The 21,607-nt window shown below is 55.0% G+C and overlaps 4 protein-coding genes across 4 annotated transcripts; 3 read left to right on the top strand and 1 right to left on the bottom strand.

Annotated features, from left to right (window-relative positions):
- The first annotated feature begins 1,936 nt into the window (after positions 1 to 1,936).
- Positions 1,937 to 2,806, top strand: GGS23DRAFT_9943 (uncharacterized protein). The gene has a single exon (XM_051521449.1). It carries the CDS (start codon positions 2,143 to 2,145, stop codon positions 2,644 to 2,646), a length of 504 nt encoding a protein of 167 aa, XP_051376778.1. The 5' UTR covers positions 1,937 to 2,142; the 3' UTR covers positions 2,647 to 2,806.
- A 9,104-nt stretch (positions 2,807 to 11,910) lies between these two features.
- Positions 11,911 to 15,066, top strand: GGS23DRAFT_601996 (zinc finger transcription factor 1; the record flags this gene model as incomplete). Its single annotated transcript, XM_051519260.1, has 2 exons — positions 11,911 to 12,821; positions 12,891 to 15,066. The coding sequence occupies 2 exons, from the start codon at positions 11,911 to 11,913 to the stop codon at positions 15,064 to 15,066; spliced, it is 3,087 nt and encodes a 1,028-aa protein (XP_051376777.1).
- A 1,547-nt stretch (positions 15,067 to 16,613) lies between these two features.
- Positions 16,614 to 19,257, bottom strand: GGS23DRAFT_9820 (Krr1-domain-containing protein). The gene is made up of 2 exons (XM_051521440.1): positions 18,940 to 19,257; positions 16,614 to 18,872 (listed from the first exon to the last, which is right to left on the bottom strand). The coding sequence occupies exons 1-2, from the start codon at positions 19,076 to 19,078 to the stop codon at positions 17,014 to 17,016; spliced, it is 1,998 nt and encodes a 665-aa protein (XP_051376776.1). The 5' UTR covers positions 19,079 to 19,257; the 3' UTR covers positions 16,614 to 17,013.
- A 307-nt stretch (positions 19,258 to 19,564) lies between these two features.
- GGS23DRAFT_543844 (ras-domain-containing protein) lies at positions 19,565 to 21,208 on the top strand. Its single transcript, XM_051514872.1, has 3 exons — positions 19,565 to 19,985; positions 20,049 to 20,112; positions 20,174 to 21,208. The coding sequence occupies exons 1-3, from the start codon at positions 19,911 to 19,913 to the stop codon at positions 20,734 to 20,736; spliced, it is 702 nt and encodes a 233-aa protein (XP_051376775.1). The 5' UTR covers positions 19,565 to 19,910; the 3' UTR covers positions 20,737 to 21,208.
- Positions 21,209 to 21,607: the final 399 nt, after the last annotated feature.

The raw sequence follows: 21,607 nt of genomic DNA, 5'->3' as shown, positions 1-21,607 counted from the left end.
ACTACTACTACTCCTACTACGACTCGCTCAGCTGTGCCTCCTCTGTCGTTCTGTCTGCCGCGAGTGTATACGCTTGTCCGGCTTTCGCGGCCGCCTGCGCGTCTATTTCCTACGCCCTACGTGCCTGTTTCCGCAGTGAATGTCGCAATGGCGGCCGTGCTCGTAAAAGTGAAAAAAAAATAAAAATAAAAAACTCCCACGTGCGCACCCGACTCGGCGCGCCTGTTGCTTCTTTTCTCTCTCTCTAGTAGCCGAAAATAGGACGGGCGGCTCTCGTGGCAGCTAGGAACTGGTTGCGCATTGACCCGTGCTGCGCATGGGGCTCCCCTCCGACCGGAAACGCGGGACGGGTTGGTGATGGAGCTGATCAGTGATAGCTTATGGCAGCTTATGAATCAGTCGATTGGGCATAAACGTGATTCGATCTTGGTCACATCCGCGATGCATGGGGTATATCGAGCGTTGCTAAGGCCTTCTCGACGTGACCGACGGGTTCCGCTCTCTTTCTCTTTCTCCCCCCCCCCCCCTGGTAACTAGGTCCAGGGACGCGCGTACGCGCCCGGCTGGGCGTGGAGACGAGAGAGGTCCGACCCGTCCGCCTTGCATTGGGGGGGACCGCTGCCCAGGCCAGCCCAACGATGGCCACCCGCCCGGCCTGTCTTCCCAGGTAGGCAGGTAGGCAGGGCGAGCCTTGTCCGGAGGTTTCGCAGCACGCACGCCTGGCTCCTCGCGCCGCACCTGGGGGGGGGCGCTTGCGTAGGCATAGCCGAACGCTCCGAGGCGGGTCCCCCCAGCAGGATCGCGATGACAAAGGAATAGCGCCGAAGCTTTCGCCGCAGCAAGCAGCAGCAGCAGTTTTCGAGTCGAGAGAGCCACGGGTTTCTTTTCTAGCCGCCGTCGGCCCACACAGCTCCAGCGGGTTGGCGTAGCCAATAGAACCGCGAAATACCGGAGGGAACGTAGCAGAAGCCTTGGGCTGAGGGAGGCGATAAACGACAGGGGGGGAGGAGGAGGGAGTGTTTACTCAGCATCGACCGAGATGCTCGACAGGTATGAATAAGAGTTATGTCAACTATTAACAATACTGCAGCTCTAACCAAGCCCGCGTCACGTAGCTGCGTGTGTCTCGATATGCATCATGGCACCGACAGCTACTCTAACTAATACCCTTGTCACCAACGACCTCTCTCGCCGTGGTATTAACTCCTACGGCGAGGCAGCGACTAGTAGTGGGTATTATTCCTCCCAACCGACCCCATCCGCTCGTTCGAAGATGGCCGGATCTCTGGCAGTGCGATCCAAATAGAATCTCTAAACAGAATCTATACCCGCAGGACTCTTGTAGCGGGAGATTGGCCTGGCGGGTCACCGCGTCGATGTAGGTTATCCGCGGATCGGTAAAGTATTAGCAGGCCTCTCAAGTCTTCAGGGTGTTTAAACGTTGAAAGCTTTGTCGATTAGAATCGTGGGTTAGTTAATTACTGTGCTCAGTGCGTGTTGCTCGCTTGTAATCATTTCACACGATACATATAATATTCGATCATTCGGGACGGGGAAGCCAAAAATACGGACGATAGGTATGACCAGCGAAGAGCGCCGACGTCGACCGAAATCGAATTGCCTCGCCCATATCCCACATCCCACATCCCGTCCGCATCCTCCTCCTCTCCTTGGCAGGTTGTCCTGGGCGAGGCCCCAAATCGTGGACCGAGGCCCCCCTGACTAGTCATTGGGGCCGGTCCGAAGGAACAGATGAGCCGTGTTTGCGAGTTGATCGGAATCGATTAACGAGCTAGCAAACCCCAACCCATAGTAGCGGGCTAAGCTGGGAGAAAGCCATGGGTTATACTGCTCACAGAGTTGAATTCTCCGTTAGACCCTGTCGCTATTGTAGCGTATAATATAAGGTAACAGGAGGGCTCAGCAAAGTTGTTCATGGCCCAACCAGTATTCGGTAGTATAGCGAATTCTCGATGCCAAAGTGACCTGATAACTAACCAAGTTCAACAATTTCCTTAAGTTGTTCAACTATAAAGCCCTCGCTCGGGTTTCCATCATCCAATACCGCTTCACGGTCACTAAACAGGTTCCCATATATAACGAGAACTGCGTATTAGGGTCAGCTCGAAGAGGGTTATCAGGATGCCGAGGAGAGTTAACGGATGTCTGCTGCCCTTGATGACAGCACGAAGGGCGACGCATACCGCAGCTGGCAGCCAATGTCTCCGAAGAACCCAATCCTCTCAGAGGATAGCTAAATGCAAAGAAATCGGAAAGGGGCCAGCCGCAGTGCTTTGGATGACCCGGACGTACGCGAGGGTGCGTAGTAACGATGATGATGGTGTTTTCATGTCACGTATGACCGGAACAGTGGTGGAACGGATAGTGAGAAGCCGGGTATCGTCGATACCGAAGCGAGTCTGGTTGAAGGTGGCGCCTGTAGCCAGAGTTCCAGACATTCTGATGCGGTTGTCGTGTTGGTACGATGGATGGTGTTGTATCGGCAAGATCCCAGGACCGGTGGTCGGATTTACCAGTAAGCTGCAGGGGTGCCGAGGGATCAAACCAGTCGTGGGTGCCGATGCCGTAGATAATACTTCACACGATAATATAATGTACCGAGAAGGAGGCTTTCGCTATTCATAACAAAAGACAGTTGCAAAACCCCGAGGCGAGAACAAACCCAACCCCAAGTTGGAGTTGGACTTGATCTTCGATGTCGTTGCTCCCACCGAAGTGTTTACAGGTAGTTACAGGTATAAGCAAGCAAGTATTGCCTAGGACGGGGTATTGAAGCGAATAAAAAGATAGATAAGTAAGTTAAGTACCTGAGGCTACGTGCTCAGTGATGTACATACGGACTTGAGCAGGTTAGAGGCCCCTGAAAGTATGCGATCTTGTAATGATTATAAGGAAAACTCCCTGATTTTGGAACACATCCTAGGCGTCTCCCTACCTACCTACCTCCTAAACACACACCCATGCGTAGGTTCGTAACCTATCTTTGATGCGGCTTGCTTATAAAGATTTACCCCTTTTTGCGAAACCCCCCTTTTCCCTTTCCCCCTAGCATAAGAAGAGCTATGCGTTTTACTAGCAAAGGATACAGTGATATCCCGTGTTAGGAAATTCTTGCTTCCTTCCAGCGCAAGCAGCCGGCCGGCATTCGCAATAAGTCCCCCGAAGAGATGGTCGCCCTTCCATATAGCCATTTATTCCATCTCGACCTTCTCACTACGAATAACACGGTTATAAGCAGACGGTTGGGTCACGTGTTATATTATTGAACCGGTCCCTCCAAGATAATATCCGTGAACTTACGTATTGCACGAATCGCGGAGGAAGACCAGGAGGAATAAGAGATACTCGTGTTTTCCGTTGAGCTTCGACGAGATCGTAACATCGTAGCGAAGATGGGCAGTTACTACCATCGACGGGCCATCCTACACTCGCCACTATCCTCACCACCCTGTAACGCACTTCCGTGTGCAAGTGTAGAGTAAGCTGTGCGAGGAGGCCTCGGCCGCCGGAGAGAGACATATGTTGATACATGATACCTACTTATTTCGTTTCCCGCCCTCGACTTCTTGGGCTCTGCATCTCCAAATCGGGTCAGGTTGGAAGCGAGAGGGGAACACATGCACGTCGGTCTGCGGTCCGATTTCTTTTCTCATATCTTGTGATGCCCTTTGGCTCCCTCTGCCCCTATCGAGCTTGTTGTGATACGCATTGGCGGTCTAGCCCCCCGTCTATCTTTGTGCTAGGCGAGAAAGCTCAACCGACGAACGGCGGCGATGCGTTGGGTTCACTTCGTGGCCATTCGAAGAGGGTGGCGCCCGCGACACCGGGTGCCATGCCGCACAGCATCGCTGCCGAGCCATTTGACAGCTAGCTGCCCGTTATCTGAGTACAAGGAGGAACCGTATATCCCTCTACCCCTCGGCGTGCGGGTTTCTACGTACTCGGGCAACCCCGGGGTGGGAGTGAGAAGCGGGAATAAACAAATCTGCACGTAGGCGCTGCTGTCCCTTAGGGGGCTTAGCAGAGTGGGACGCGCCTACGACTCTTGCTCTGCTGGTTGAGAATCGGCCTGGAGACTGGCTGGTTACCCTAGGTAGCCAGCCAAGGAGAAGACGCAGTCGTAGCGAATAAATATGCCACAGAGATCACCTGGTACGGCAACCTAGCGTAGATCTCGAAGGCGATCCACGTAGCATCGGATTAACCGCTCGACCGTACAAGAGAAAGATAGGGTAACGAAACCGTTGGAAAGTTACTTGATATCTTCCCTGAACAGGTAGGCGTCTGTGTTGCACGTTTTGCCGTCCTACATTCCCTTGTCATCCTAGGGAATTCGGTCTAGTCTGGGGAAGGAGACGGTGCTGTGTGATTTGGCGGATCGATAGAGAAGGACGAAAGAGATGGATGGGTCACTATATGAAGATCCTGCGCCGTAAATAGCCACCCCGGTTGTTGTGGATGGCGATTTACACCCAGAGGTAGCCTCTACATCTTGTTAGGTGGTACCACCTACCTCCCTCCTACCGTTATGGATATAAGACGGCAGCCGACTCGAATATGATATAAGGTAATCTTGATAGGTTCGATGACGAGTGCACACTTGCTTACTCTCGATCGAGTACTTGCTCAGGTATCGCTGCCACTTCTAAAGTTCCGAAATTGACCGAGTGAAAAAGGGGGACAGAGGGAAGGGGAGAACGGCTGCGGTGGCTTTGGTCACTGTTGATACCCCCCCCCCCCTCTCCCGGGGGGAGAGGCTAGGCGGGGTTATAAATCCCCACGGGAATACGCCGCATCCGGGGTAGATATGAAAGTGGGTGTCTAACGACTCGAGATAGTAGAGTCGCCGTAAGAATCTGCGAAACCGGGCGTCGTCCTGCTGGGCCGGGGCCTTGCCCATCGCCCATCGCCCATCGACCTTCCGTCGCAAGGCTGGAGGCCAGAAAACATGCGGGCAACGCGACGGAAGGAAAAGAATAGGACCGCTAGCATCCGCCAAGCAGGATGGGTCTTCTATTCTCCCGTGATATCCAATTCGCTACCGAAGTCCCCATCCGCAATATGTCGAAATTTCGGGAATTTCGAAGTCTTCCACAACTGTTCTGCGCAGCTGGATGAGGGACGGCGGTAAAATACATTTTGCCCACATTGAGCCGAATGTGCGTGGCCCCCCTCCTCCTTTCGGCGCTTTTGGGCTCTGGCTGGCGTCGCTTTTTCCTGTAAAGGACCGAGTCGACGTATGCATGATGATGTCTCGGCCGCATGCTTCTCTGTTCTCTTTCCTCTTCAACCCCCCCCCCCCCTTCTCCTCCCCCCCTTCTTTGCGTCTTCGGTCAGATTCGTTATGGGAGGTGGCCGTACCACGAGACCGTCTGTAACATTCACCTTCGCGGGTACGTCTCGGCATCGAGACAGGAGACGGATACATGATGCAGTGAGACCCTGCCACAAGGCGCAACTCGCCTCGCTTTGGGGACACGTCAGGAAGCTTAACCGTCGAGTAAGATGTGCGTTAAGGACGAGAGAATCAGAGTGCGACCTTGAGGAGTCCAATTCTCCCACCGACGCGACGCGGGAGCCGTCCCTTGCAGTTTCCGGCCGTGGATAGATTTGGGTTGGCTAGGTAGGTATGATTTATGCTGCCCATGGTGCTCGATGGTTGGCATCTTGAACCGAGGGCAGCAGCGCGGCCGTCGACCGTGGGTTAAGGGAAGACAAATACCAAGTGAAGTCTGGCCAATCGTAGCGCTATGCCTCCCACCGAACCGCAAGAGACTCCGGACAGGCTCCGGCGGAACCGAGCAGGGAAGCATGGCTTGTTGTTGCACCGAGGGGGTGTATTGATTAGTACGCTGCGCTGCTACGTCGAGGCCGATGTCGCCACCCCTGTCTCAACCAGAGGCTTTTTTTTTTCCTTCTCTCTTCTTCTCTGGAGGTTCTAAAGGCGGCCAAGCCCAGGTAAGAAGATACACGGTAGCATTCCGAGATACACATCGTGCCGCTCCGTGTCAGCAGAAGTGTAATATTGGACACACCACGGAGCCGATCGACACAACAACCAAGTTGGCGCGAGTCGTCGACAGAAACTGGCCTAACAGGGGAAAATAAATAAATAAGACAATGCAGAGACTTAATCGCTCTGGAGGATGCAACACCTTTTTTTTTTTTCTGGGGGCAATATAAAACACGACTGCCTCACATGCGGCTTTGGGTAACCTTTGTCGCAGACGAGCGACGATGCAGATTGTGCCCGGAAATTACTGTATATGGGTATAAGGTGGATTGACATGGCGAGCAGATGCCATCTTCCGATGGCACTCCAAAGAGGAGATACAGACCCGGAAGTCTGTCAAAATTTGGCAGGGAGGTGGGAACACTTGTGCTAGCACCGCGTATGCATGGGACGCCTCTCAACCGTGTACCTTAGGCTAGGAGATGGTGCGGGTTTCTCGTAGACGTCCTGTATCCGTTGTTGGTAAACATCTGTAGGATAGAGCAATATATGCGACTGGATAGACTGCTCTTACGCAACGGAAATGAGGCTGGTCGAGGCGAATCAGGTATGCGTGTCTCCCTCGAGCGCGCGTTCTGTCGGGATCAAAGGTATGATTTGCGAATTCTCCTCTCATGATCTGCGGCAGGATACGACTTGTTGATCGGCCAGGCTCTCTCGGGTTACAGGGCGCTTGACGGGCTGCGAGGGACGCGTGGTTGCTTCGACTGCTACACAGTTAGAACACCTGTATGAGGTACTCGGTTGCTCCAGCAGGCCAGGACCCAAGACATCGGGGAGGGGAGTGGGAGGGGAGGGAACCGGAGGACTTGGTTCACGTAGTTGGGCGATTTCCATTTTGGGTAGCAGGAGAGAGACGGACGAGATATCGATGCAGACAAGCGGTCTCTCGGAGAGCTCTGGAACGACTTGGGCCAGCAATCGTAAGCTATCTGTTTACTAATGATATCGATTGGATTTTATATGAGGGGTATAATTGGCCGGGCGGTTCAGAGAGAAGAGGTGCTATGGATAAGACATCCGAATATCGGTACGAGACAAGTGGGCTTGAATTGCGTCGAAACGAGCAGGGTTAGGCTAGGTACCTACCTGTAGGTAGCTTCCACCTATGGAACCTCTTAACGTGATGTACCTGCGCATGGACTTCAATGCACGCAAGCACCGTGCCGCCTGCCTGTGTGCACTCCCGTCACTCACCAACCGTGGTATTAATAGCAGCGACTACAGGCAGTAGTCGTATACGCAGTACCTAGGTACATAGGCAGGTTACTTGCTTATGCTTGCGGTAGAGCAGTGGTGGCAGCAGCGGTTACCTAAGGTACCTGGTACCTAGTCGTATAGGTGGCAGTGCTACGCAGCTACCGTGAAGGTGGGCGACGTAGCTTGGGTAGGTAGGTAGGTAGGTAGGACGCTGGTGTGTCGCTAGGTAGGTACCTAATAGCCGACCTCTACCTCCTCGGTAGCTATTTGTACTCATGTACCAACAAGCCATAGACCGACCCGGCGTGGGAGCGGGCGTGGGCACCTTCCTGCTGGAAGTGGTCTCGATCGAACCGGTCGGCCGTTTTTTTAGCCCGACGACCTGGAGAACGGCCAATCAGGCTTGAGCGAATTACTGTTCCTGTCCCCACCTCCAAATACAGCAATTAATGTGGGCCGCTGCCCCTTCCTAGACCCCATGCCCCCACCCCCTGCGCGCGTCGGCCCAGCCAATCGCGTGCCGCTACCGCCCATCCCAGCTCTTGCGCTTGACATGTCCACGCTGAGGCATCGTGGATTAAAATGTCCGATGGGCACGAAGGCCGTTGTGGTACTCCGTATATAAGTGAGACTAGTGTCGGTGGCCACGCCGCCGCTTTGACTCCTTTTTATCTAATTTTCGAGAACTGACCTGGTTCTGTCGATGTGTTCGAACATTTCGATCGCTCTGGTTCCCGTGGGTCTTCTGTGTTGCCTCGGTCGTCCGAGGTAGGAAGAATGCTGTCGCGTCTGTTGGAGCGGTACTTCCCTCGAGGCTAGCATCAAAATACCGCTTCCTCTCCCACCGTCCCAACCCGTGTCCCCCCGTTCCCCCCTCCCCCGTGGCGGGAATACGCTAAGGAACCGCTAAACAGACAACTCGCGCCGCGAATCCTGTAACTCGTGTGTGCTGACCTAACCTAGCGGCCCCGACGGGAGAGCGCCAAGCTGGTTGTTGCCTCCGCACGCTAACGATACCCCGGAGGCTCTAAAACTGTGCTACGGGCTCAGTAGCACGGAGTATCTGTTAGGCGAGGAGGAGTATCTGAGGTATACCATCTGAGTATTAGGCGTTGGCATCTGACATCGATGCCATGTACCAGATATCGCCTGCACTCACGCATACTTCCCCTAACCGCGGCCCGTTATTCTGCTGCGTCTACGAACGTTGGGGTGGATGCTAACCGTGTGTAGCTGATGTATAATTGTAGGTACGTAGGCATGCGGAGCGCTTCCCCCATCTCCTCCCCCATCTCCTCCCCCCCTCTCTCTGCGTAGTTAGGAGTGAGGAGACAGTGCACCAACCCGTAGCGGCCATCACTTATCAATCAATCAGTAAGAGAGGCACGTCACGTTGGATTCAGCACGTTTCATTGCGGAGTCACGAACCAACAGGCTCAGCACCGTTTACACAGGAAATACCCCAGCTCGTCGCTCTTGTTTTCCCCGTCGCAGCGTTCGAATCGGGGAACGAGCATCGCTCTTTCGTATCATTCCGTAGAACACTGTGGGCCGAGGCAGACAGGAGGGAGAAAGAGAGGGAACGGCCCACGCGGCGACCATGACGTGGATCCGGATACACTACTGTACTCCAGTTTCCCCCTCCTTCCCCTCCAGCTGATGAGTGAGGGGCGCTTCCTATCAGCCGCACTGGAGCCGGACTGGCTACGCCAGGTTTTTCTTTTTTGGTGCTGTGAGTGTCGTGGAGCAGTAGCTCGTGTGCCACCGGACTGGAACGGCCGATGTGGCACGGGGGCCGTCGTGAGCTATAGCGAGGCTAACATGGTTAGTTGTTAGGGTGTATGTCGCCTAGGCTTTTGGGAGGCAAAACCTCGTGCGTTCCCGGTGTCCCGAAGGCGCCTGTCATTGCAGCCCTCAACGAACTTGCTATACGCGGCCAGGTACGGTTGCAGTGTTGCACACATGTGTGTAGACATGTATGCATGTGGGCGTGGTGTACATAAGACTGCCACACACCTGTTGTACCTAGATGCATACAGCGGGTATCACGTAGTCGTGTATGGAGCAGGTGCCTGGGATATGAGTGTTGATGGGTGATGAGTGATGCGTGATGCGTGAGAAGCCCGCCGGGAAGCCCACAGCGAACGTGAGGTTACGTTGGCAGGTAGGGCGCCGCCTGATGAGTTGCATCGGGACCCGCGCCAAGAAGGGCCTACTTTCATAGAAATCCTTGTCCTCTCAGGACGAGCACGGGAGGCATCCTAGGATACAGACGGCAAGACGGAACAGTAAGTGAGCATGGAGGGAGGCACGTTAATCAGGCGTGTAGATGCGTAGGCGAGTGAGTCGGCGGACGAAACTCGGCATCGCTAGCCCGGCGCCCGTGATAAAGTGACCCAAAATCCGGGCTAGAGTGGATGTTGTCGTTTCGACGTTGGCAGCGCGGCCGGACGGCGTCATGGCGTCACTTGACTATCGATTCTTCCCTCTACACGGGCTCCCGGGGTTATACGACGAAGGCTGGGGAGTCGGTCGTTATAACGGATGAATGAGCAACAGGCTAAGATGTAGGGAGCGGCAGGTTAGGAGGAGACAATGGCTCCCGCCGTCTTCGAAGACGTAGTAGAGTACGTGGGTTGGTAGGAGGTAGGCACATTAGAAGGTACCTAAGGGCAGAAGAGTCCGATAATAGGGAGGCCCACCTGGATCGTCTCCCTCTTCGACGGATCCCCAGCAGGGCTTCGTAGCGCAGCTGGTTCTTCAGGTAGGCAGCCCATGTGCCTTTTCCCAGGCAGAGCCCGGAAGAGTGCAATTGATCAATGCGGGGCGGAGCTAAGCCAGGTATTATAGTAGGGTAAAGCCCCCCCGGCGCTCACCAATGGCGTACTATCGAATTGGTTCTCTCACAGAAGTGCCTAACTAAGGTACTTGTACCAAGGCCAGCGCGGAAATATGGCCTACCTGGAGGTTAGGCACCTCACATACCCAATGTGGTATGTGATAACCTGTGCCAACCGCGGTCCTATACGTGAGGAGGTAGGCAGTTAGGTACGGCAGGTAGGTGGCAGAGATATTCGTTGATATACCTAGGTAGGTATAGAGGTAGGTATAGGTAGGTATACTAAGGTAGGTATGTTCAGCATAGCGCAGTCCCCCCTTTCCCCGCCATCTCCAACCCCAAGAAACGGCCCAAGTAGGTAAAGTTAGCACGTAATCATCATTAGTCACCTGGAGTAGAGATCGGGGTAGGCGTCCGATGTCTCGCGGTCCCCGAGATATCGTCTCGCAGTCCTTCTATACGCTCCCTCCTGCTCTCTGAGTGAAGCTGCTCAGGGGATGGTGTCTCCCTGCCTCTCTTGTTTTATTTTCTCGCTTTTTTCGGCGGGACGTCCGTCCCTCTCCCACCTACACCGATACGTGCACCCGCTATCCAGATTGGGCAGGGGTGTGCTACCGCCCATGACCAGGCCGGTGTGTTCTACGGAACGTGTGTAGGTACCTACGTAGGACCAGTAGCGCCGCGGATTGTCGGTATTGTACAATTAGAATCTCCAAGACATGGATGCTTCGGGTAGAGGTACAGGAGATAGAGGTGGGTCACGCGGAGGTACCTCAGTACGTTCCGTGCCTGGATGTACCGTGTACGCATGTACATAAAAGTCTTATGTGTTGCGTTGGGGTACGACGTAGCAGGTACGTGATCGTCCTAATAGTGGGTCCCTCGACTTGAACCGCACTGGCAAGTGCCCACCCAGTTGAGCCAGCTTTACCCCACAATGCTGCTGGCCCTGCTGGTCCAAACGCACAGGGACCCACAAGGGTTTGCAGGGAAAGGGCAATGGCAGCGGACGGGGGGGGAAGGGGAGACTGGGGGGGGCCTAGAGACTGGGGGAGCAAGTGCGACTCGTCTCCTGGGCAAGTCGACGCTTCCCATTCACTCACCTGCAGGCAGATTTCTCTTCCATTTTGACAAGGGCAGACCTGTGGACGTTTATCTAACCGGTTGTACCCCCCCCCCCCCCCCCTTAGTTACACTGCCTGACCTGACAGACAACCTCGAACCTCTTCTTCCCCCAACTCGCACTCACCACTCACCGTCCATCATTCATCTGTCCGTCCAGACTCGAGCCTGTCCCCTTTCTCCCCCTCCCCGCGGAAAGATAGGCCCCTTCGCATCGCATCGCAATCCCTTGCTCCTTTGTGTCATGATATAGTCTAGAGTCCTGTTCGCGCTCTTCTCCTCTTATACCCGGCCCGCTGAGGGCAGCATCGAAATATCCGGTCGCGCCGGGCCGAGTCAGTTGCTGGTTAGCATTCTGTGCGCTAGAGAGTACTAGAAAGAAGCAGAACCCTCCGGCGGTTAAGTAGTAACGCTGGCGCTGTTGATCTCTTCCCTCTTCCTCGATCCTCAGGGTCACCGAATTCCCGAGATGTCACCTACTCAATCTCAGCTTAACACGCAGTCCTTTTCACCCCGGGATGTTGCCGGCTCTCAATCGCTCGTGAATGTGAAATCGGAATCTCAGCTGAATACGACCGACCCGGCCGACTTAAACGGGTTCTCCTTGGACACTCATCACAACGCTCTTTCGAACGGGGTCGCCTCGCACAGTCTGATCGACACGCAATTCTCCGATTTTCAATTTCCATTTCAGGACATGTCTGATGCTGGCCAGATGGTCGCGTTGGGCGACCATTCCGATGACTTATTCGCCACGCTCGGCCACAGCTCAATCCCGTCGATGGGCGAGCGAAAGGATTCCGCCGCCTCGGGTCCCCACAGCGCCACCTACACAATGATCGACCATGCGCACAACAGCCAGCGTAGCATTGATGGATCCGATGGTGGGAGCCCGGAGAGCGCCCAGGTCGGTTCGAATTCTCTCGAGGACAACATGTCCGACGAATTCGGGCTCTCCGCGGGCGCGCCCGGTGACGGTACTGACCTTGGAGGGAAGCTGAAGGAGAGCAAGTCCGATCCCGCACCAGCCTGGAGCGAGCTGAAGACGAAGGCGGGGAAGGAGAGGAAACGATTGCCTCTGGCGTGCATCGCATGTCGGAGGAAGAAGATACGTTGTTCGGGAGAGAAACCGGCGTGCAAGCACTGCCTGCGGTCCCGGATTCCCTGCGTTTATAAGGTTACGACGCGGAAAGCCGCCCCGAGGACCGATTACATGGCCATGTTAGATAAGCGGCTGAAGAGGATGGAGGACAGGATTATCAAGCTCGTGCCCAAGTCAGAGCAGGATACGTCGGTCAATACCGTCGTCCGTGGCATCGTCAAGCCTGCCATCCCCGGAACTCTCCCCACGGGAAAACAGACGACGAAGAAGCGAGGGGCCGAGGAGGCTTTCGGCGCCGAACTAGATAGTTGGGCCCGGAGCGGCTCCAAGGTTAGGGTGGAGGCTCCGGGCAAACCAACATCGTTGCAAGTGCAAGAAGCAGAAGAGAGCAAGCTGCTATACGAAGGCGCCGAGGCTTTGCCGCCGAAAGATCTTCAGGAGCACCTAGCGGACGTATACTTCGAAAATATTTACGGTCAAGCCTACCATCTCCTCCACAAACCAAGTTTTATGAGGAAGCTGAAGTGCGTCAACTCTCTCTGACCCCCCTCCATATACCTCATCTTGTGACTTGTGCTGATTTGTGCCAACAGAGCTGGCACCTTACCCCCGGTATTAATTCTCTCCGTCTGCGCGGTTTCTGCCCGGTTCTCTACCCATCCGAAGTTCTCCACGGCCAATAATTTTCTTCGGGGAGAGGAATGGGCGGCCCCGGCTCGGGAGATCGTGATGAGACGCTACGAATGGCCCAACATCACGATCCTGACCTGCCTGCTGCTTCTTGGCTTGCACGAATTCGGCACGTGCCATGGAGGACGGAGCTGGTCGCTAGGCGGTCAGGCTATCCGCATGGCGTTTGCGCTGCAATTGCATAAGGATTTGGAGTACGACCCCATGCGAGTCAACCCAACTAAGCAGCTTAGCTTCATCGATCGCGAGATACGAAGACGTACGATGTGGGCTTGTTTCCTTATGGACCGTTTTAATTCCTCGGGCACGGATCGGCCTATGTTCGTCAAGGAAGAAACCGTGAAGATACAGCTGCCCATCAAGGAGAAGCTTTTCCAGCTTGACATGCCTGGCCCTACCGAAGATCTACAGGGACAAATCCCCCATCCCGTGCCCCCTGATGAAGGTCAACTCTCCAACGCCAAAGACAACATGGGTGTAGCTGCCTACATGGTACGCAGCATCGCTCTATGGGGGAGAATTATCAATTTTCTGAACCAGGGAGGCAAGGACTTGGATGAGCGCCCGATGTGGGAAAGCGATTCCGAGTATTCCCGACTACTTAAGCAAGCTGAGGATTTCGTCGAGAACCTGCCAGACGGCTTGAAATACAGCGCAGAAAACCTCCACCTGCACCAAACCGAAGGGATGGCTAATCAGTTTCTGTTTCTACACATATCGATACAACAGAACGTTCTCTTCATGAATAGATTCGCTGTATCATCCCCGGGCGGTTTGCTGAACACCGACGTACCCAAGACTTTTATCACGCAAGCGGGAGCGAAGGCATTTGCTGCCGCTAACAGGATATCCGAGCTGCTCAAAGACGCGGAGCATTACATGATCGGGGCGCCTTTCGTAGGGTACTGCGCCTTCCTGTCTAGTACCGTGCATATCTTTGGCATCTTCTCCGGGAATTCCGCCGTTGAGACTGCAGCCAAAAAGAACCTGGCGACAAATGTCAAGTTTCTCTCGAAGATGAAGCGCTACTGGGGAATGTTCCATTTTATGGCAGAAAACCTCCGCGAGCAGTACAAGACGTGCGCAGACGCGGCGCGACAAGGGACGCCAGCCAACGATAACTCGGCAGCGTCACCTATCTTCCAATACGGAGATTGGTTTGACCGATATCCACACGGCGTATCGCAATCCGAATTCGTCGAACCGGCCTCCTTCAAGAAGAAGGAAACGGGCGAGGATGCGGTGCTCGAGCAGAAGCCCGAATTACATACAGTCGAAGAGTTTTTCACGCAGCTCTCACCCCCGCAGAGCGCGGGCGAGGGTCGCGAGAATGCCGGGCCAAATAGGCCATCCCTGATGAAGCGCAAGCCGACAGCGAAGAGGGGTAGCATTTCGTCGCGTGGCGAGCAGCAGCAGCTCGAGCCCCTCCTCACCGATATAAACTGCGCTAGCATACCCGAACAAATCCAGCGCATCCAGCAGGCGCACCAACAGCGAGCGCAGCGCAACTATTCCCGCCTAGGCGGGCAAACCAGTGGGCCGACCTCCTTCCACCCCAATCTAATCGCACACGCACGCTCACAGAACGCAGCAGCGAACTACCACGCCCTGTCACCGGTCAGTCCTGTCTCCGTCGGTGGCTACCAACGCGGCCACGGACATCAACACCCTGCCTTCTATAACCCCGAATTGCTTTCCCTGTCCCTTTCGAATCACGCGGGGATACTGCCGCAGCTCGATCGGCAGCTCGTATTCAACGCGTACGGGGGAATGGATCCGTCGACGATTAGCGGGCCCGAGGCGCTCATGGACTGGGACGCGCTAGCTGGGAATGGGGCCGGGACAAACGGTGGCCACGGTGCGAACGGGTCGAATGGTGCGTCGAGCGAGGACCAAGAGGGCTTACCTGCAGGGTTCGTCGCCGAGCCCTCGTCTGCGTGGTTCATGCCGTTCAATATGGAACCGCCAGAGCTGGGAGATTTGGGTGGTATGGGCGGTATAGACGGGTTCGGGATGTTTAGTCCCGGCGGTATGCATACCGCGGGAGCCAGTCTCGGTTTGCGAAGAGGCGGCCGATGAGGCACCTAGGCGTAGGCTTCGAGGCTGCACGTCCGATCTCGTTGGCGGGTAGGGAACCGGGCCGCGAGGACGAGACTCGCTCGATCGGGCGGTAAGGCTGTGCTACGACGACGCACCACTTCACGTTGAACATCCGACGGACTTTCCTTCGCCGGATGGCCACGCTGCCCTACCTACCTACCTGCCTACCTACCTACAATCCTTGGAGTATATCCCTGTTCTTCGAGAGGGCATAGGTGCCATTGCCGGTTTCTGTTCTATCAACGAGGACGAGGTATTAGGGCACACGTACCCTTCTTCTCTTTGTATATTTTTATTGTACCGGGTGAAGCTGTATCGGGACTGCTCTTTCGACCGAACGGGTTTTTCGACGACCTACGGCGCAGGAGGGAACCGATGCCAGAGTCTCGGGGCTCGATTGGCGGGATAGCAGGGGCGGGAAATTGGAAAAGGGCGCCGGCATACTCGACGTTGGGTGCACAGCTAGCACCGCGTTCGTTCGCTGTTTTCCACACAAGTGTTCATATTCGGCGTTTGCCTATCTCGGGAATCGGCGAAGGAGAAGGGGGAGCAGTATGTTTCTCTAGTCATACTCCTTTGTTCTGCTTTCATACGTTCCAATGTCGTCGTTGTCGTTATCGTTATCACTGCTACCGTATACCGTTGGGGTTGGCCCGAGGGTTTGGAGGGTGGGGACAGGCAGGGTGGTAAATCGTGGGGTTGCTGATGGTGCTATCGATTTTGTCGGTTTTGTCGTCGTCGTCGTCGTTGTCGAATCTATCGAACAGGATACCACTTCTCATATACATGTAGGGAGGAGTACTAGCATGACGGGATATATAGAAATGACCGTGATGACTCAAACGAAGGGAGGAGGGAAGGGAGGCAGGGAGAAGGACGGAGATGAAATAAACAAGGAGTTAAATCTGAGATCGGTCTTGGAAGTGTGAAGACGGCTTGAAGCAAGTATGTATGCATGATGTATATGTATAGTTGTAGGTGGGATCGTGGACGAAGAACGGATGGACGTTGTATCGTAAGTACGTATATACATGCATATATACCTGCTCGACCACGACCACGGCTCTGGTTCGGGGGAGGGATGCGGCTGGTCGCCTGGTTTTATGTTGGTTTGCTCGCGCTCAGGTTGTCGTAGGGTTGTCGTGGTGCGGTGGCGCGGTCGCGGCGCGGTGCGGGTTGCGGTGGACGGTTTTCGCCAGGTCGGGTTGCTGCGGATGGTACGATGTCTGGAGCCCCATGGCACCACGGGCGCGCGGTTTTCCCTTTATCCAACCTACCGAATTTTTTTTGGTCTCCCTTGGGAAAAAAAAGACCCCCCGAACCTTTTCCCTCCCTTGCTCCCACCGGCCAAGGTAATATATACGCGTAGGCACGGTAGGCGAGGTCCAGTAGGTTGGGAAATCAGATGTGCCGAAGACGCCAGGCTTCCCTTGCGCCGTTAGCTTACGAGGTTAGCTGGGCTAATCACTGAATCACTGACTGCCTTTACGGCGGCCATCGCCGGGAGTGGAGCAGCACGAGAGACGAACAGGAGACAATAGCTTTTTTTTTTTTGCACGTGTTAGATACCTATGTGTTTGTGTAGGCTAGATGGATACCTACGTGCGCGCAAGGGAGAGAGACACAAACAGGGTCGAAACCGGCGACACGGGAAGAACATGATACCTAGGCATGGCGACGGGCAGACGGGACCTGCTAGGCGCGCCTGGCCGACATGGTTCGGGGGCCCTCTCGCATTATTGCGCCTTCTAGCCTGCCCCCCTATGGCCTAGGTAAGGGTGATGCCGTGGGAGGTCTGTCTGTCTGTCTGTCTGCCCATCCAGCAGCCCCCCCTCGGCGCACTCCCACCCTGGCCGGGGGGTGGAAGCCCAGGGCCGCTACTATCTACCGAGACGCTCTGCCGAAAGGGGGCTACCCGCGTTCGTGTCATGCACCCACCTCCGCCTGCGCCTCCTTCTCCTTCCCCTTCCTGCTCACCCTAGACCGCTTGCGTTTCTTCTTGGAGGCGCCGCCTTCGATTGCGTTGCCGTTGGCTACCCGCTCGGCAGATGGATAGTGATCGTCTGCGTGCTGATGGTGCTGGTGGCGTACCCGCGCCTGCGCCTGCGCCTCCGCCGGCGGCCCGGGATCGAACGCCGGGGGCTCCCTCTCGAACTCCGGGCCGAACACCTCCCTGCGCCACTGCCGCAGCCGCGCCTTCTTCCCCAGCCGCTTGCGGTCCTTCGCCTGCTTGTCCGCCGGCCGGAAGTGCGCCAGCTTCTTCAGCCCCGCGAACTCGTTGAGCGCCGCGTCCGACGCCATCAGGATGTCCCGCGTCGTCAGCCCGAACGACTCCGCCTTCGTCTCCCGGTACGCGAACCGCGCCCGCCCCGCCCGCCCCGACGAGCTGCCCGCCAGCACCTCCGGGTCGTCCATGCTCATCTTCGCGTCGACGAACGCCTCCAGCTTCGCGCGCTCCCGCCGCACTGCCTGCTGGCTCTCGAGCTTTGCCCTCTTCCGCTCCTTGCTGGTCTTGGCCCGCTTCGCTGCCGGCGCATCCTCGTCGTCGTCGTCGTCGCTCTTCTCCGGGTCTTGTTCGTCGTCGGTGAGCGTGATGTTGGGGCGCTCCTCGTCGTCAAAGTCGGGAATTAAATCTTTGATATCGATGTCGTCGTCCCATTTCGGTTTCTTGATCTTGCGCTTCTTAGAAGCGGCCTTGCCCTCGCCCTCGTCGCCGGAAACGTCCTCGGCCGCGGCGTAATACTGATCGTCGAAGGTCTTCTTAAGTTGCTCCTCCCACTTGTCGTTCTCCCACGCATCCTCGAGTAGATTCTGCCATTCCTCGTCCCTCAGGGTCTTGCCGGATAGCCCCGCCGCTTTCTTGATCTTTTGTAGCTTGCTCTCGGCCTCTTCGAGCTTGAGACGGCGTAGCCGCGCCCGCTCCTCCTTCCTCTTTCGCTTTTCCTCCTCCTTCTCCTCGCGTTCAATCTCACGTTGCCGCTTTCGCGACGTCTTGTCCTCTCGTCTGACCGAGCGGGCAGCGGCCACGTCACGGGCGTAGGACTTCAATACTTCATTGCTCTTGTGAGGGTCCTCGAAACGCAGATTGTATGCCGCTTCCCACTCGTCTGCCTTCTCGTCTTCGCCGTCGTCGGATTCAAACGCTTGCCACTCAGTACCGTCATCTGGCACCCAGGCGCGAGAGGCCATGAAATTTGATAGGAATAGTTCAGGGTCCTTGTCCGCATCGGCGACGCTAGGCTTTGCGACCTGAACTTTCGCAGCTCTCGAAGGGTGAACGCCGTTCTCGGGTACATATCTCGTTTCCTCTTTAGCCTTCATGAAATCTTGATCGCCGTCGCTCTCCTCGCTCTCGCCGTCGCCTTGTAATTGTGCTTGTATTTCGTCTTTGATAGATTGTTTTAAATCGTCTTGCTCTTGAGTGTAGGTCCGCGGGGGTTCGGGCTCGTCGTCGAAATCAGCTCCGGTGTCTCCCCGCATAATCTTCTCCCGGTGGTAATCCTGCAAGAAAACGGGCTTCTCTTTCTTTTGCTTTGCCGCAGCCTCCTCTCCGGCGGCGCCTTCGGTAATCGGCTTATAGAAACTGGTCTTGCCATCGTATACACGCGGGTCTTTACTCTTGATCGCCCGAAGCGTAGCCGATATCTGGACGTCGAGATCTTCAGTTGCCAAGAAGCCGTCTTCGTCTTCGGTTTCGTCCGACTCGGAATCCGACTCGTCACCAACATCGTCGTCTTCATTCGGCTTATCCCCGTTGGTTGGCTTTGACTTGTATTTCTCCTCCACTAGAATCGGCGAAATTAGCTCGGCTAGCCCCGAATCTACAATGTAAGACGGAGGAGGGTCACCAACATCTCTGCCGCTCCTCCCGCTTCTTGTTATGCTCGAATCGTTTGGCGTAATCGGTGTTGATTTGAAGTTGAACACCGCCATCCGATTCATCGTCGCTGTCGTCGAACAGGCTCTCCTTCCGGGTGTCGGAAGCAGCCATCTTGAATTGGCCGGCGAAGGAGTCTTTCGGTTTAGCCGCAGGTTTCACTTGAATAGCTTACAACGAAAGAATGGATAGCAACGAGGAATGAAGGTAGTGTGAAAAATGGCCGCGATAGTGGCAGACTTGCGGTTCGCGGTTATAGCGGCCGGGCTAAATTCCTCTTTTTTTTTTTTTCCTACCGCGTCTCGTTCTCAACGATGGAGGGGACCCGATAAGATAAGCTGCCCTCTCAGGCGTTTCCGTGCATCCCGAGCAATGGGGTCAGGTATTCAGGTGGCTGCATAAATTTATGACCTACAACGGATGGTGTTCCGTTGGCTTATTGTTATTGTCTGTATGAGTACCTACACGTACGTTAGGTACGTACGTTAGGTACATACGTAGACCGCATAACGGAACAATGCGGTATAACGTTCAGTATAATTAATGCGGCGCATCCAGTCATTAACGCATACTACCATAAAGGGTACATGTATAGGAGGTACCTGGGGTACCTAATGTAGGCACCTAAGATACCGCTGCGGTCCTATGTCAAATGTACATATGTGGATGTATCGTTTTCGGATGGGGGCGGGCCTCCCCCAGCGTCGTCATTTCTGATTCGATATGGAATGTTACCCATCTGCCTACTTACGTCTACAGCCATCCATGACTGCTAACCTCCGAATATTAAGACTTGACCACCCTCCTACCTACCGACCATTGCATGCGCCGTTGCTTGCGATTCATCATAGTCTATCCACGAACCTCTCCCGATAATTCCCCCGTTCCCTTCCAGACGGGGCACAGCGCCATTCGAACCCTATTCCCCTCGAACTGACCGTAGAAGATGGCCGACTCGAATGCTCCGAAGCCGAGCAGCAGCGTCAAACTAGTGCTGCTGGGTGAGGCAGCTGTGGGCAAGGTAAAATATGCTTTCTCCCCAGGGCCCGACCGCGAGATTACAATCCTAACATGTCTGTGATAGTCGTCGCTCGTCTTGCGATTCGTCAACAATGACTTCCAGGAGAACAAGGAGCCTACTATTGGCGGTAGGTGACCCTATTTCGGCCCCCGGTCGTTGTACCGTATCGCTAAACCCGCCTGCTACAGCCGCCTTCTTAACCCAGAAATGCAACCTCCCAACGAGGACGATCAAATTTGAGATCTGGGATACGGCGGGCCAGGAGCGCTTCGCCTCGTTAGCCCCCATGTATTACCGAAACGCCCAAGCCGCGCTCGTCGTCTACGACCTCACCAAGCCCACGTCCCTGATCAAAGCCAAACACTGGGTTGCCGAGCTGCAGAGGCAGGCGTCTCCGGGCATTGTGATTGCCCTGGTCGGCAACAAGCTCGACCTTACCAACGACGGCGAGTCCGGTCCTGCCGCCGAGGGCGAGGGGGTCGATGGCGAGGATTCCGGAGACGCCCGGAAGATCTCCACAGAAGAGGCAAAGTCGTACGCCGAGGAGGAGAGCTTGTTATTTTTCGAGACGAGCGCGAAGACGGGCTACAACGTCACGGAGGTGTTTACCGCGATCGCGAATGCCATCCCCGAGACGTCGCTGAAGAGCCAGAGGGGTCCCGGAGCTGCCGCCGGGGCCAGTCGAGGCGAGGAACAGAGGGTGAACCTCAACGGCCCTCGGGATTCGGCAAAGGAAGGCTGTGCGTGTTGATTTTGCGGTGGGGATAAGGAGGGGGGGGGGGGGGGAGGCTTGCGGATGAGACAGTTACCCGTCACCCGTGGGCGTGACGGCAATTTCGCTTTGTAATACGGAGTGACGGTTCATTGGGATTTGATATCTGGAATGCTTTCGACGAGTGGATTCTCCTTTGTTTCTCTGCCACTCCTGATATTTCCGTGCCGCTTGACACTGCTAGTGGCACCTGAGAAGCAAGCTGATAGTTGCCGCGAGGAAATGACGGGGTGCGGGCGCGTTGGAAGAGTGGTATACGATTCGGCTGTAACGTTCTGTAACGCCTCGCCGCAATTCCTTGGGGGTGGGTTGCTGGGTTGCTGCTTGTTCGATTACTACGAGGTAGGTATGTAGAGGTAGAATTACAACGTATTGTTAGGTAGAGTTAACAACCGACGTATCCACGCCTTTACATACCTACTGTAGCCATCTAAGGAACGGGTGAATAGTTAATTGAATTATAGTTATCTACGTAGCCTTTTAGAGCCGTTTTACGTGCCTTTTATATCCCGATTAGCCCTCGCTAGGGTAGGGCTTACCCTATGGCTATACGTAACCGATTACGTACTTACGCGCTTATACGCCTTCTTAGCCTAAGTAAGGCTATCGTTAGGCTCTTAAATAACGTAAGGCTTTGATTCCGTGGTGTTTTTCCTTATTTCTTTATCTATATATTTATTTCGTTTAAGGCTATTACGGGTTCTTTAGATATAGTAACTTAATAAATCTTTAATATTCCTTCGCTTTTAAGGGCTTCGTAAGTTTATTAGCCGCGTTTTTAACTAATAGTACGTATTTTAGCTTAACGTATCCTTCTTTTACCTTTTATCTTACGTAGTAATAATTCTTT

This window comes from Durotheca rogersii (genome assembly GCF_024521655.1).
Source record: "Durotheca rogersii strain YMJ 92031201 chromosome Unknown GGS23scaffold_1, whole genome shotgun sequence".
In the NCBI taxonomy this organism is placed as follows: Eukaryota; Fungi; Ascomycota; class Sordariomycetes; order Xylariales; family Xylariaceae; genus Durotheca; species Durotheca rogersii.
The sequence above is the reverse complement of the archived record's forward strand: the minus strand, read 5'-3'. Positions and strand labels throughout refer to the sequence as shown.